Below are 15,013 nucleotides of genomic sequence, written 5' to 3' on the forward strand. Positions count from 1 at the left end.
ACATAGGTGCCTCATCATAGGCAATATTCTTGATACAGCTGATGCATTTTATGGTTTTTTAAATAATGCAGCTAGCTTTCCTCCTCCCCCCCTTTCCCTTCCTCTTCTTCAAGTTTTCTGTACTATTTATTTCTTTACTGGTTTACCCAATATTGCCATCTAGAAGTTACTTTTTGATTACCTGATACTTTAAGATACTTCTATTCTGAGGATTATTTCTTAAATAACAAAATTTTATACAAAACTTCACAAAATATTTTTAAAAGATTTTATTTATTCATAAGAGACACAGAAAGAGGCAGAGACACAGGCAGAGGGAGAAGCAGGCCCCATGCAGGGAGCCCGATGTGGGACTCGATCCTGGGTCTCCACGATCATGCCCTGGACTGAAGGCAGACGCTAAACTGCTGAGCCATCCCGGGATCCCCCCCCCCTTTTTTTTAAGGTTTTATTTATTTATTCATAGAAAGAGGGAGAGACAAAACTTCACAAAATTTTTAAAAATAGTTTTTTTGGGGGGAATAGACATGGTAGCAATTAGTAAAATAAAGTATCTCTTATATGTGAAAGTGTTGCAGATTCTTTGTAAAATTAATAAAAGTTATGTGTACAATATTGTTGAGTGTGGACAAAGTTTTTTACTTCAGTTGTTTGGAGTAGGAGAGTTTTAATGATAGAAATGTATTCTTAATTAGTAATTATCAAATCCTCTATTAAGTAGTCATCTTTTTGGTGGTATGGTGAGCAGCAGTGGGCTTAGGGAAAAATTGGCCAAGTATGGAAAAATTTCATAGTAGGATAAAACATTTCATCCAAAAAGATGTATAGTTGTTGCCTTTCTTCTGTGTCTAGTTGATTAGAGGTGACTATATTCTTGGATTTTGTTTTCAAAATTGGAAGTTATTTTAGAAAGAAGTGAAAAGGGGGATTAAAGCACAATAATATATGGCAAAATAATGGCAAACCAAACCCCACAACTATATAAAAGACAAACACCATATACTGTGACAATAATTTAAATGACATTGGCTAGTACAATTAGGTGTCCTGTCTTTTCATATCTTGTGGACTTCAACCTTTAAAAACATCGGTCTTTTAAATAATGAATTTCCAAGGCGTTCGTTTGCGTGTATAATTAGACATAAAATAAATCTATATTCTGGTCTATTTGAAAATTAAGGTAAACAAAACTGTTGCATTCACATATTTTTAACAACTTAAATTTGAGTTTCTTTAAAGATTAAAGAAACTTTAGTCTTTTATAAAGTGTACAAGTAAGAAATGTGGTGATCTGTTTGGGCAGGGAACCTGATACCAAGCTTGACCTGAAGACCTAGGGATCATGACCTGAGCCGAAGTCAGGCACCTCTCACACAATTTATAACTAAAAAGAAATTAAATAGGTAGTAGTGATTACTAGAGCTTCTAGACTACAAATTATAAAGATAAAATGTTACTATTTCTGCTTTGAGGTATAGTGTCTTGTAGCCAGTGGATCCTATAGCTGAGATGGATAATCACTGACATTGTTCTCCAGACTTTAGATCTAACAGATAAAAATGAAAAACATTTGGATATGATTATGATTAAAGAACAAAGACATAAGAGGATGGAGAGCAACCAACTTAGACATAAGAAACAGTTGGTTTACTCTAATTATAGCCATCTTGATTTTTCTTTTTTCTCCTGTATCAATTGGAAGTTTGGTGGACAGTTAACCCTTTTGCTTAATTATATAAATAAATTTGTTGCAGATTTTCTAAAAGGACTTTCTGCCCTTCCTTAAACTCAGATTTCAGAAGTCAGTTGCAGTTTATACTGGCCACAGTTCTTCCCTTTGATGTAGTTCAATAGTTCAGTTCTCATTTCCTACAACTGAATTTCTTGTATCTACCATCCTCGAAATGAGGATGTGCTGACATAAGTGAGAAGATCAAAGATTCAACTAAAGAATTTTCACATTTGGATTAGGCTGAATTGTGTGGAAGTGTGTGGCTGGATCTTAGAAAATAATGGCACATTATGTGTAACCAGAATGATTTTGCAGATTGTTTATTGTTGCCAGTCAAGGATTAAAATATGGCCTAAAATCCTGACTATTCTTTCTCATAAATCTTCTCGTAGGTTATAAGCATTATGGAAATTGGGACAGTTTTGGTTTTCCAATACAGACGAATTCGTTGTGGTGTAGATTATACTCTTACTTTCCTTTCGTCCTACTTTTCCCACTTTTTTTCTTGAGTACCCTCATTTATCCTGTATTCACCTTACAATGAGAAGTTATTGGCTTCTTTTCTAAATGTTTTAGAAAGAGTGCTACTCATTGACTTTTTGACAGGTGCATATTATATGATCTCCTAGGTACCTAACATGTTTCTGCTTATTATCTGAGGGTCTTTTAACACAGATATGTGAATGAAGAATAGGAGGTGGAGAACCACATCTCTCAGTGTCTAGGCCTATTGAAACACTATGAGGTTTGAAATGCATTGCAGATTTGATGGCTTTCTCTACTAATCATCCCCTGTATTTACTTTAGTCCAAAAGCAATTGCTTCCTCCTCCCATCCTCACATCCTGACCCCTCAACACACCCACAAAAGCAGCTGACGCTTCAAAATAGAATGATGTTCTATATGTCCCTGTTGAGTTCTGGTGATTCTGAGTAAACAGGAATGTAAAGAAGGAAGGTCAGTTCAAAACTGAAAAGTTCTTCAGTGCTTTGTGTTTCAGTTGCTTCTTTGCTGTTTAGCACTAGCAGTTTTGGACTCATTAACATAAAGTTGTAAACTTCTTAGGAAATGGCAGGAGGGGAGTGCCTGTGGTAGTAGTGTTTTGAAGTACGAGTCATGTTTTGAATCGCGTTTCAAACCCTGTCAGAATTTCTGGAACTTAACCATGGTAATTAGAATGGAGACAACACCTGGCTTTCCCTCCATTCCAAACCATTTGTTTCTTAGCACCGTAAATCTTTCTTTCTAAAACAGATTCAATCACGTGCTCCATTTTGTAAATCCATTTGGGCTCCCCGTTCCTTCTAGCAGTAGCTCTTGACAAGGGGAGTGCATTAGAATTGCTCAAGGAGCTTCTGAATTATGCACATATCTGTAACTCATCACCAGAAACTCTCATTTCTTAATGGGAGTAGAAAGCTTATTTGATGAAGTTTGTTCATTGTTTCAGGTGCCTCTTTATATCCTGTCCCCACCAAAGTTTCTCATCTCGTGTCATGCTGTTTCCTTCGATCACCTTCTGCTCTTCTCCAGCTGGGCTAAACCTGGATATGACACAAATTGTTCTCTTCCATCCCTCTGTGCTTTTGTATAGAAGCTGTTTCTACGCTCCAGTATCTTCCGCTCATTCCCTCTTCCTCCAAGTCTTTCATCTGTCAAACTACTTAAACTTCTGCCATTTTCCTCTAATGACAAATCTTTCCTTATACATCCCCATGTAGAAGTACTCTGCCTTTTGTGTTTAGTGTTTATATTTGATTATGATTTTTTCAGGAGTGCATCTTCCCATTAAACTGTGAGCTCATTGAAATCATGTACTTTATCTTGTTCACGTTTATGTTAAATGAACACATGGGTGAATAATAAAGTTGAAAGCCTCTTAGGAATTTACATGTATAGTTGGTGTGAACATTGTTTTTAGATGCATTATTAAGTTGAGGTTCATGATCAGCCACCAAGACCTATGTTAATACTGTACATAATTTTATTTTTCATAGTATATATTCCCATTAAAAATTGCACATATATTTATTTATTTTTCATCCCCCCCCCTTGTGTCTACAGACGAAATCTCACAAAACTGTCCCTTATCTTCAGTCACATGCTGGCAGAAATCAAAGCAATCTTTCCCAATGGGCAGTTCCAGGGAGATAACTTTCGTATCACGAAAGCAGATGCTGCTGAATTCTGGAGAAAGTTTTTTGGAGACAAGTAAGTACAGATCATTATAGTCTGCATCCATTTTTGAAGAATGATCTAGTCCTGCCTCCAGTTCCATATGGTATAGATTTTACTCAAATACTTGGAGACTCTACTTGTGGGTTTTTGATGAGTGTTTTGATTGCTAATTTTTCTGTTCAGCCACCAAAAGTATGCTTTAATAACGGAACAGTTTTATGTTATTGCAAAGCAAATATCAGTTATACTATATTTACTTGATGAGCATTCATTGAGTTGTATAGTTTGCTCTAAGAAGCAAAGATACGTAAGATGCTGGTAACTCTTTATGACTTACTACACACTTAAGACACATGCACAATAGAAAGCAGAAAGGGATAGATACTATAAAAATGGCATGAATAAATTGTTCTGACAACTCCGAGAGGGCAGCGGTTGTTTCATGATTGAATGAATCAGGGACAGCTTCTCAGAGGAGGTGATGTGTCAGGTTGATTGAGACCTGATATTTATGTGGGAGTGAAAGCCTTGGCACCCCAATTCAGGCTTTCTTTATATAATTACACAGAGAGTAAGTGTGTAAACAAGATATAGAAATTAGTATCATGTTATAACAAAATAGCAGATAAAGATGATTTCCTTTAGGTACTGCCTCCCCAGACAGAAACTTTGGTGAGCACCCTCACAATGTCCTTGAACGTAGGCAGAGCCCTGTCTGATGGTTGAGGAGGAACAGTGATTGCTTACACACTGATTACTGTTTTCATCCCCTAGTTAAAAGTCTATATTTATACATTAACTAGTGAAATGAGACCTATAAAATGTTGGTACACACTTTGATGGTCTTAGTCCTTGACACCGGTGAATTGGCTAGAACAGTGGGTTTCTTTTTTTTTTTTTTTCTTTATGAAATACTAAGCTTCTCTAAGAGAGTGCTAAGCGCTTAGCTTTATAACTTTTGGTTTTGGGATTATTAAAGCCCTTTCTGTGTTTCTTAAATAAAATGTATTCTGAACGATTGTTTGGCACTAAAGGGAGAAATACTTTGTGTTCCAGAAATCTTGCTATTTATAATGCTCCTGTATCCATTCACAAATGCGAAATTACAAGGAAAGGTTCATCCTCATCTAAATTAGAATAACAGCCAAAAGTACACTAATTAAATATTTGTGGAACGTTGAAAGCAGAAAGGCATTGCCCAATTCTGGGAGTCTGAACTGAGAGGGTTTCTTTTTCTTTTTTCTTTTTTTTTTCCTGAGGGTTTCTTAAAGTCACAGCTCATACATTAACACTTTGAGCCTAATGCAAACAGTGGGTAACCTTCAAAATCTACTTCAGCATAAAATTTTAAGAAAATTTATAGGACAAAATGTGGTATTTCTTTTTGAAAACTGAAAAATTCTGGTGAGTTATGAAATTGTTCAGTTGTCAAAAGGTCAGTAAAAAAAATGGAAAGATTGCTCACACATTTTTTAAGAGAGGATTTTGTTTTGCTGGCACCTCAAGCCACAAAGAATTATGCATTTGAGACCTCTTTATTTCCCTTTATTTATAGCAATAGACTTTAAGAGACTGATATTTCTGTCGTATGGCAGTCCAACTGCTATATGAGTGAAATCACTATTAAATCAAATGGGATAATCTTGAAATACAGATGAAATACTACTCTCTTACCTCCCAAACCTTTAAACCTTCCCCCCTGTCTTCACTTACTTGAGAAAGCTGTTTCATTTTCCTTTAACATTTTACTTTTGGGATGAGAGCCAAATTTAAAGCTCCTTCTGGAACTTAGACATATTTCCATAGTCATCAAAATTAATGATTCTTTTATTAGATCATTGGAGAAACCATCTTTATATTCTCTGTGGGTTTTTGCCTTATTTCACAATATTTTATTGAATGAACAAGCAAATGCATGAATGATGAAGCCTTTCAAAAGGTTGAATTCTTTTATCTTCCTTATGCTCTAATACTAGTTTATATTTTTGCATAACTTAGATCTCATATGGAGGCATTTCTGTCATTTATCTTGCTACACATTGAAGCCACGTGAAAATGCGTTCATTTGATCTAACAGTGCCTGAAACTTGAGAGCAGAATTGTTTCCAAAAACAGAATCATTGAGGAGTTAGTTCCAAAAACAGCCAAACAGGTTATGATTTTTATAAAGCAATTTTTAAACTAAGGGAGTATTGTAATTTTTTTTTCAAAGTAACTGTCAGAGCGAGATGTTAAGATTGAATTAAAATTGGGAAAAAGCTAATTTTCAAAAGATTTTGTTAAACTCCTAAAAGTAATTCTGGTACTTAGACCTCATAAAAACAGAAAGAAGGCGAAAATTATTTTTATTTTTTGAAATAATAATTCCAGTATAATTAATGTAGAATGTTCTATTAGTTTCAGGTTTATAATATACTGATTGCACAATTCTATACATTATTCAGTGTCATTAAGATAAGTGTTCTCTTAATCCCCATCACCTGTCTCACTTAATATCCCCACTCACATCTTTGATAACCACCAGTTTGTTCTCTATGTTAAGAGGTTTTTGTTCCCTTTTCCTTTGTTCATTTGTTTTGTTTCTTAAATTCCACATATGACTAAAATCATATGGTGGTGTCTTTATCTGACTGACTTATGTTTAGCATTAAACCTCTAGATCTATCTATGTTGTTGCAAATGGCAAGGTTTTATTCTTTTTATAGCTAAGTAATATTCCAGTGTACGTACATACCATATCTTCTTTATCCCTTCATCTACTGATGGACCCTTGGGCTGCTTCCATATTTTGGCTCTTATAAATAATGCTGCAATTACATAGGCATGCATATATCTTTTCAAATTAGTTTTTTTGTTTTCTTTGGGTAAATACCCAGTAAGGGAATTTCTGAATCATATGGTAATGCTAATTTTAATTTTTTGAGGAACTTGCATACTGTATTCCATAGTGGCTGCACCAGTTTGCATTCCCACCAGTAGGGCAAGAGGGCTTCTTTTTCTCCACATCCTCACCAATACTTGTTTCTTGTGTTTTTAATTTTAGCCTTTCTGACAGGTGTGAGGTGATACCTCATTGTGGTTTTGATTTGCATTCCCCTGATGATTAGTGATGTTGAGCATCTCTTCATGTGTCTGTTGGCCATCTGCATGTCTTTGGTGAAATGTCTGTTCATGTCTTCTGAATTGTTTAAATTGGATTGTTTGGGGGGTTTTTGGTGTTAAGTTATTTACGTTTTTTTAATACATTTTAGATACTAACCCTTCTCTTTCTTTTTGGATACTAATCCGTTATCGGATATGTCATTTGCAAATATCTTCTCCCTCCACATAGGTTGTCTTTTTGTTTCCCCTGCAGAAGGTTGTTTGTTTGTTTGTTTGTTTGTTTTTGTAAGCTCTGTGCCCAACATGGGCTTGATGCCCCTGAGATCAGGAGTCTCATGTGGTACTGGCTGAGCCAGTCAGGCTCCCCCAAATCTTTTAATTTACTTTTACTGTAATCCCAATAGTTTATTTTTGCTATTGTTCCCTTTGCCTTAAGAGACCTATCTAGAAAAAAGGTTGCTATAGTCAATGTCAGAGAAATCACTGCCTGTTTTCTCTTCTAGGATTTTTATGGTTTCAGGTTTCACATTTAAGCCTTTTATCCATTTTGAGTTTATTTTTGTTTATGGTGTAAGCTAGTGGTCCAGTTTCATTCTTCTGCATGTGACTGTCTAGTTTTCCCAGATTTTATTTATTTATTTATTTATTTATTTATTTATTTATTTATTTATTTATTTATTATTGAGAGACACAGAAAGAGGTAGAGACCTAGGCAGAGGGAGAAGCAGGCTCCATGCAAGAAGCCTGATTGGGATTTGATCCCGGATCCTGGGATCATGCCCCGAGCTGAAGGCAGACGCCCAGCTGCTGAGCCACCCAGGCGTCCCTGTGTGTCTTATTTTTGTAACAATACCATACTATTTTGATTACTTCAGTTTGTAGTCTATCTTGAAATCCAGGATTCTGATACCTCCAGTTTTCTTCTTCTTTTTCAAGATTACTTTGCTATTTCAGGGTCTTTTGTGGCTCCATACGAATTCCAGGATTATTTGTTCTAGTTCTGTGAAAAATGTTGTTGGTATTTTGATACAGATTACATTAAATCTGTAGATTGCTTTGGATAGTATTGACTATTTAACAACATTTTTTCTCCCAATCCGTGAGCATGGAATATCTTCCATTTTTTTGTGTCATCTTCAGTTTCTTTCATCAGCATTTTATAGTTTTCCGAGTCCAGGTCTTTCACTTCCTTGGTTAAGTGTATACTTAGGTGTTTTATTCATTTTAGTGCAGTTATAATTGGGATTGTTTTCTTGATTTCTCTTTCTGCTACTTCATTATCTGTGTATAGAAATGTGACAGATTTCTAAGTATTGATTTCGTATCCCAGCAGACAAAAAAATCTTTAGGTGTCATATGCCTAATACTTCATTTCTGTGCTTCTCAACCTTTTCAAAGTCATGGAAGAGTTCACTTCTCTGCTCAGGACTCAAGCCCAGCTGCCAAGAGCTTGTGCCTGACTGGAGTCCCAAGGAGATCAATAACAGTTAGGTGTCCTGGTTAACTGGTTGGGAAAGTCTGCATTTGTTAGGTTTTTATGCAGAGTCATTGAATGTTTCAGTGCTTGAATCCTGATTTTGCTTTCTTAGTCTGTTGACCAGGAGATATTAGAAATACGTAGAAAAAGAGAAGTGACATTACTGAATAAACGTGTCTAAGTAAATTCTGCAAAATAAGGTCAATACCAAACTGAGTCTTTGCACTCTGGAATAGTAGTTTAGAATCCACAAACTTTAAGCATGAGCCTCAAAAATTGCATTACTAACTGTTTAAAACAACAAAAATCCATGGATATGGTTAGACTGTGGGTGACAGTCATTTTTCTAAGCAATTTGGGTGGTAGTTTTTGGGCCACTGGTGCTAAGGACTTCTTTACATAGAGAAGGTTTAGACCTGTATTTCCAACCAAATTATAATTCAGCAAGAACCATGAGTTCTTTTTATGAACCTGCATCTTTTTATGTGTCCTCTTCTGTCCATCCTTACTTCAGGTTCTGTTCTTCATGTTCAAGTTCAAGTCTTTCCCTGGATTATAGCAACCGCCTCTAACTGGTCTTTGTATCTTCAGTAACAACCTCTCCTCTTGTTTTTCTTAGACTAGAGATCTCAGTAAAACACAGAACTAATAATTCTGGTGTTTTGTTTTGTTTTTGTCTGAAATGCTCCTGTGAATTATTATTGATTCTAGGTTAAAATGTAAAATCCCATTTTAATAAGACAAACTTTAGGAACTGTTTTTGTTTTTGTTTTTGTTTTTCTGGCCTCACCTCTTGGTGATCTGCTCATCCACAAAGAAAGAATGTAACTACACAACAAATAACACGTTATATGTATTTCCCAATGTACTTTTTTCCCTCTCCTCATTCTTTGTGTTTTTGTTTCCCTAGATGGCATCCACTGCTTAGAAAGCCAGTTACCCATGCCACTTTGGAAGCTACTCTAGTCTGAGGTGGATATTTATACTCTTTGCTTCTGAGTGCCTTTGCTCATATATGTCCTATTAGACTGCATTGAACTGCTGACATGATCACATTTCCTAATAGACTAGAGAGGTTTCTTGAAAGCAAGGACCTGCTTTCCTGATTTTTGTTTCTCAGAACCTGGCACATTTCCTGGAATGTGTACACACTAATGTTAACAGACTGTATGAATAATTGGATGGATAGGTGGATGGACAGATGATACTTATTCTCTGCTCAAAATTAAAGTCAATGACTTTATTATTTACAAATTGATTAAAAAATAATTCTCAGTTCCTACAGTTCAACTCCCTGGAAGCCTCCCTAGCCTCTTCTTCCATTTATTACCATCCCAGGATTCTTCACGTCTGGTTCAGAAGTCCCCTTGTCTGGAGTGTTCTAATATACCCCTGCCATATGTTCAACTTTAATTGTTCTATGCATCCTGTTCCTGTTGTGTTTTAGACATGTTTGTGTTTTTGAATGTATGTTTACTTTGTGGGTCTTTCCTGCTTGACTGTGAAGCACCTTGTTGACTTCTTATCTAAAAATTTTCATTCAGGTACATTAGTTATTACATGTCAAACTCTGTGTCCAATGCTTTCATGTATGCTAACTTCATTTTTAATATAATCTTTAAACAATATCCTTTAAGCGTATTGAATGAATCCTTTATGTACTGTATGCATAACAGACAGTAATTGTTGGATGAATTCATGCATTTTTCTAGCATTTGCTTCTTTTACTAATGTCCTGGTCTTTAGTCAATTTGGATTATTTGGCTCTTTCCTGACATATCAGCAATTACAAGTTTCTAGGTCTGTGCTCATATCACTCCTCCCTGTTGAAGGCTTTTATATTCTCTAGCATATATGTTCTTAGCAATCCCTCAAAGTGAATCTTGCTCTTGATTCTGTCCCTATTGTTATTATTAGATCTCTTCTTAAACCCCTCTGAGCTCTTGCTTATCCTTGTCTTAATTATTTTTATTGTTCTCAAGTTATTTACTTATTTTACTTCCCATTAGACTAGAAGCTCCAAGAACTGACATTTATTTCATTAAAATGAGTTGAAGAGTAAAGGAATGTGTGTGAATGTGTGCATATGTGAGATATAGACAGGGACACAGTTTGCTTGTTTGATTGATTGGGAGGCAACAGGCTTACAGGCAGGTATGTAAGTAGGCTGTCTACATTCAGGTCTGACTGTAACATTTCCTAGGTTTGTGACTTTGGGCAAGCTACTTGGTTTCTTCTCCATGCATCAGTTTCTTTTTCTATAAAATGTTGATAATAACAACAACATCTCCTATCCAGGGTTGTCATGAAGGCTAAAATTGCTAAACTCTACTGATAAGGCACATAGAACAGTGTCTGGCACATAATAAGGACCCTATGTTGTGGAATAACAAACCAATTTAAACCTTTCGCCTTATTCAAAACACACTTATATTTATTATTAATTCTGCAAATAATACTGTTATTCAACTTTGTATGACAGATATTCCGTAGACCCTAGAAATCCGAAAGCAGAAGCCAAAAATAAATAATAAATTTTCTAAAATTGGGTGTAGGACAGAACATAAGAAACTGTCCTGCTTACCATGGAAAAAAATGATCTATTTAAAGCTCAGTTCACTGTCTCTACATTTGATTTCCTGGGGAAGTGGTATGGACCTTCTTTGGTTTCCTGTATTTTCTTTTCACTTTTAATAAGAAACAAAGGACAATAGTTTCTTTACCTTCTCAGTGAGTGAGATACGTGTGTTTTTCTATCACATTAACTAGATCAGTGTTTCCTCTAGTCAAAGGAAAGGCAACTTAGTCATATTTAATTAAAGAAGGTTGTGCACAACAGAAATTAAGGACTTGTACAAGATAACTGGACAGCAGCAGCTTGGAGAGAAAGGACAAAACTGACCTAGAACTCAAGTACTGCTATTTAATATTTCACTTAGTCAACTTCTATTATTGCCTATTTAAAAAAAAATCTAAGGATCTTTATATTAATAAGGAAAACAAACTTACAGGCCTATTTTGTTTAACTCCTTATAACAAGATCTCAGATACAAAAAAGCAAATAAGACTCAAATGATAATTTTCTCTCTTTAAGCAGAATGTATTCAATTTGGGGAAGATAGTATATACAGACTTGATAAATATTTAAAACTAGTTATGTGCCATTCGAAAGGTGCCTAAGGAATGTCACAAATACTAAATTATGTATTTGCTGGAGCGGTTGGAGGATCACTCTGGCCCATGGAAGAGCTGGTAATTGGTATGGTTTGCACATATGTTAATTAGGAGTCTAGCAGCCTGTCCAGTGGAAAATGTTGTGTTTGGGACTGAATTGTTACAGTGTCTACTGGAGTTCAAAAGAAAGATACAGCCGACTTCAAGGCTACATAAATGCCTTCATTTTTTTTCCTCTGTTATTTTCATCTTTCTCCTTCTCTCCACTCTGAATCCTTCAGTAAGTGACCTTTACCTAGTGAAATCACCATGATTTAGGTTCTGGTCTCATCCTTAAAACCTGATTTCACAGAACCAAGAGTATGTTTATATAATGGACACAATTTAACTGAGCTCATAAACTGATCTATAACTCAGAATTTTTATTTAATTTACAATGATTAATGCCACTGTCAGGCAGATGAGGATATATGTGTCATGGTAGATAAACTATATGTGGAGCCATATCAGAATTCCTTGGTGAACATGGAATCCAAATAAGGGGTAGGTGTGTGATACACTCTAGGTGTTACTCTGCTTCAAGGACCTAAGTGCTCCAATTGTTACCCTCTTTCTCTAGAACTGTGCTTTGAAAGCTCTGTCCTTTTCTGCCCCTTTGTACTTTCTTTTTCCGTATACAAAGTTACATTTTTAAAACTCTGTTCTTTTGAGCCCTGAGAACAATGAAACCCATTGATGGGTTTTAGGTAGGGAAATGGTCATACTTGCTTTTTAAAAAGGTGGGTGATTCTTGCTGAAGTATGAATAATGAATTTGAGCAGTTGGCTTCCAAACCCATTTGATTGTATTCATTACTCGCTTATTATTAAATACTTTTTGAGCATATCATTATTTATCATCTGCATACATACATATATTTTTGTACAAATTATGTGTATTCTCATATATAATACAAATAAAGGACATATAATACAAACTTTAAAAACTACATAAAGGGGATGCCTGAGTGGCCCAGCGGTTGACTTTCTGCTTTCGGCTCAGGGCGTGATCCTGTATTCCTGGGATTGAGTCCCGCATCAGGCTTCTTGTGAGGAGCCCGCTTCTCCCTCTGCCTGCGTCTCTGCCTCTCTCTGTGTGTCCCTCATGAATAAATAAATAAAATCTTTAAAATAAATAAATAATACTACATAAAGTGGACTGGGTGGCTCAGTCATTTCAGTGCCTGACTCTTGGTTTCAGCTCAGGTCAGAAGCTCATTGTCTTGAGATCGAGCCCTGCATCAGGCTCCACACTCAGCTCAGAGTCTGCTTCAGATTCTCTCTCCCTAACCCTCTGCTTCTGCCCCGACTCACTCTGTCTCTCTCTAAAATAAAATCTTCAAAAAGAAAAACAAAAACCCTACATAAAAATGCAAGTAACATGGCAGCATCAGGCTAGACGTGCATGCCAGCTGCCCAGTTGACATGTACTCTCCTTTCATTCATCGCAATCCTTACCTGGATCTTTTCTGTTAACTGCCTGGTTCCTAGATATTTGAATTTATAATCTCTGAAAGCTATTGGACTAACTGATGTAGACCATGGAGAATGAAGACGATGGGTCCTTAAAGAATTCTGGTAACTGGGGGTGCCTGGTGTGGTCAGTTAAGAGTTAGATTCATGGTTTTGGCTCAGGTCACGGTCTCAGGGTCCTGAGATCAAGCCACGAGTCCGGCTTAACGCTGAGCATGGAGTCGGCTTGAGATTCTCCTCTGCCCCTCCCACTTGTGTTCTCTCACTCTCTAAAATATTCTGTATGTTGGCAAATTGAACACCAATAAAAAATAAATTTATTATTAAAAAATATTTAAATAAAAAATTCTTTTTAAAAAGGAATTCTGATAAATGAAGAATGCATAGAAGAAATTTGAGGAAATTGCCACAAAAGTGGGGGAAGGTGGTATTATAGATGTTGAAAAAAGACAGGATTTCAAGAAAAAGGGAGATGAACCAGATAATAGTATTGAAGAATCAAACTAGATACTTAAATTATTATTTTTTTTAAATTTTATTTATTTATGATAGGCACACAGTGAGAGAGAAAGAGAGAGGCAGAGACACAGGCAGAGGGAGAAGCAGGCTCCATGCACCGGGAGCCCGACTGGGATTCGATCCCAGGTCTCCAGGATCGCGCCCTGGGCCAAAGGCAGGCGCCAAACCACTGCGCACCCAGGGATCCCCCAAACTAGATACTTAAAAGTTTCCATTATATGTAATAACAGCAAGACAACTTATAACCTGATTTATTTTCTCTTTTAATAACTTCTGTAAGTGTCCTTTATAACCAAAGCTTTAATAGGCTCCATGTGGTTATGCAGTTTCTTGCATGAGTGTTGTAGAAGTGTTGTTAGAAGTTGTATATTTCTTTTGCCTCAGTTTAACTTCGGCAAGAAAACCGAAGTATCTACCAGACTTAGCCTATTGCTTATTAACTTAGCTTACTTGACCTTTGTAGAGAGATTTATGAGGAATTTTGTTTTATTATTGACTTTGTTGTTTGTAAGACTGGCTGGGCTCTTAATGCTAAAGTGAAGATCATTTTAAAGCCTTACTTAAGGCCCTTTGTTGCAGGACCTTCTAATTTTAGGATCTAAAACTTCCTGATTCTTTTCAATCTGACCTCAGCAGATCAAAGGTATCTTGCTGTGATCATGTATCTTATGTGTCTTACAAACCTAGCAAGTATCACTAACTTTTCAAAGAAAATACACTGAAGAAACTTGAGGAAAGTTGTCCATCAGAAAGAAAAGAATACTCACTGTTTTAAAACCAACATCTTTGTTTTTCTATGGGTAATGGCTACTAAGTGGAAAAATTAAACATGGAACTTTGACATATTTTTATGGATTATATTTATGGTTCCTCTTCCCATCCATTTTTACCAGTAAACTTTATTTCAGAGCCATAAAATGAATGGAATTATGTCCATTTCATGGCTATAGTAAATTTATCATGTTCAAAAGTCTGGTGGTGAGACCAGAAGTTAGAAAGCACCAGATCTATCATATGAATGAGATTACTGAGAAAATCAGGAATAATGTTGAAGCAGCTATTTTTTTTTGTTTCTTCAGTCTTATAAAAAGTGTTTGATTCTAAATTTAACTTTCAGAATATGAAAATGAGAATGATACTTGTCCATTTCACAGAGAAGTAATGCTTGTCTACACTACAAACATTATGAACGTTTTTGATGAAATATAATGACAAATACCCAGCATCTGTGTCTTTCTGTATGAGAGTCAAGAATTTTCACAGGAATGGCTAGATCTAATTATGAATATCCTTGATAACCATGGTTACCATCCTGTCCAT

At 35.8% G+C, this 15,013-nt stretch overlaps 1 protein-coding gene across 8 annotated transcripts in view; it reads left to right on the forward strand.

Annotated features, from left to right (window-relative positions):
* Positions 1–15,013, forward strand: part of CBLB (Cbl proto-oncogene B) — a 214,076-nt gene that overhangs the window by 85,385 nt on the left and 113,678 nt on the right. For 6 of the 8 annotated variants that reach the window (XM_055316315.1, XM_055316310.1, XM_055316313.1 and 3 more), the window contains one exon: positions 3,797–3,943. The exons of the other annotated variants lie outside the window; for them this stretch is intronic. In XM_055316315.1, the coding sequence (XP_055172290.1) occupies positions 3,797–3,943 (147 nt within the window). The remainder of the gene's footprint in view (positions 1–3,796; positions 3,944–15,013) is intronic. 8 annotated transcript variants of the gene reach the window in all.

This window comes from Nyctereutes procyonoides, unplaced genomic scaffold (assembly GCF_905146905.1).
Source record: "Nyctereutes procyonoides isolate TBG_1078 unplaced genomic scaffold, NYPRO_anot_genome, whole genome shotgun sequence".
Lineage (NCBI taxonomy): Eukaryota > Metazoa > Chordata > Mammalia > Carnivora > Canidae > Nyctereutes > Nyctereutes procyonoides.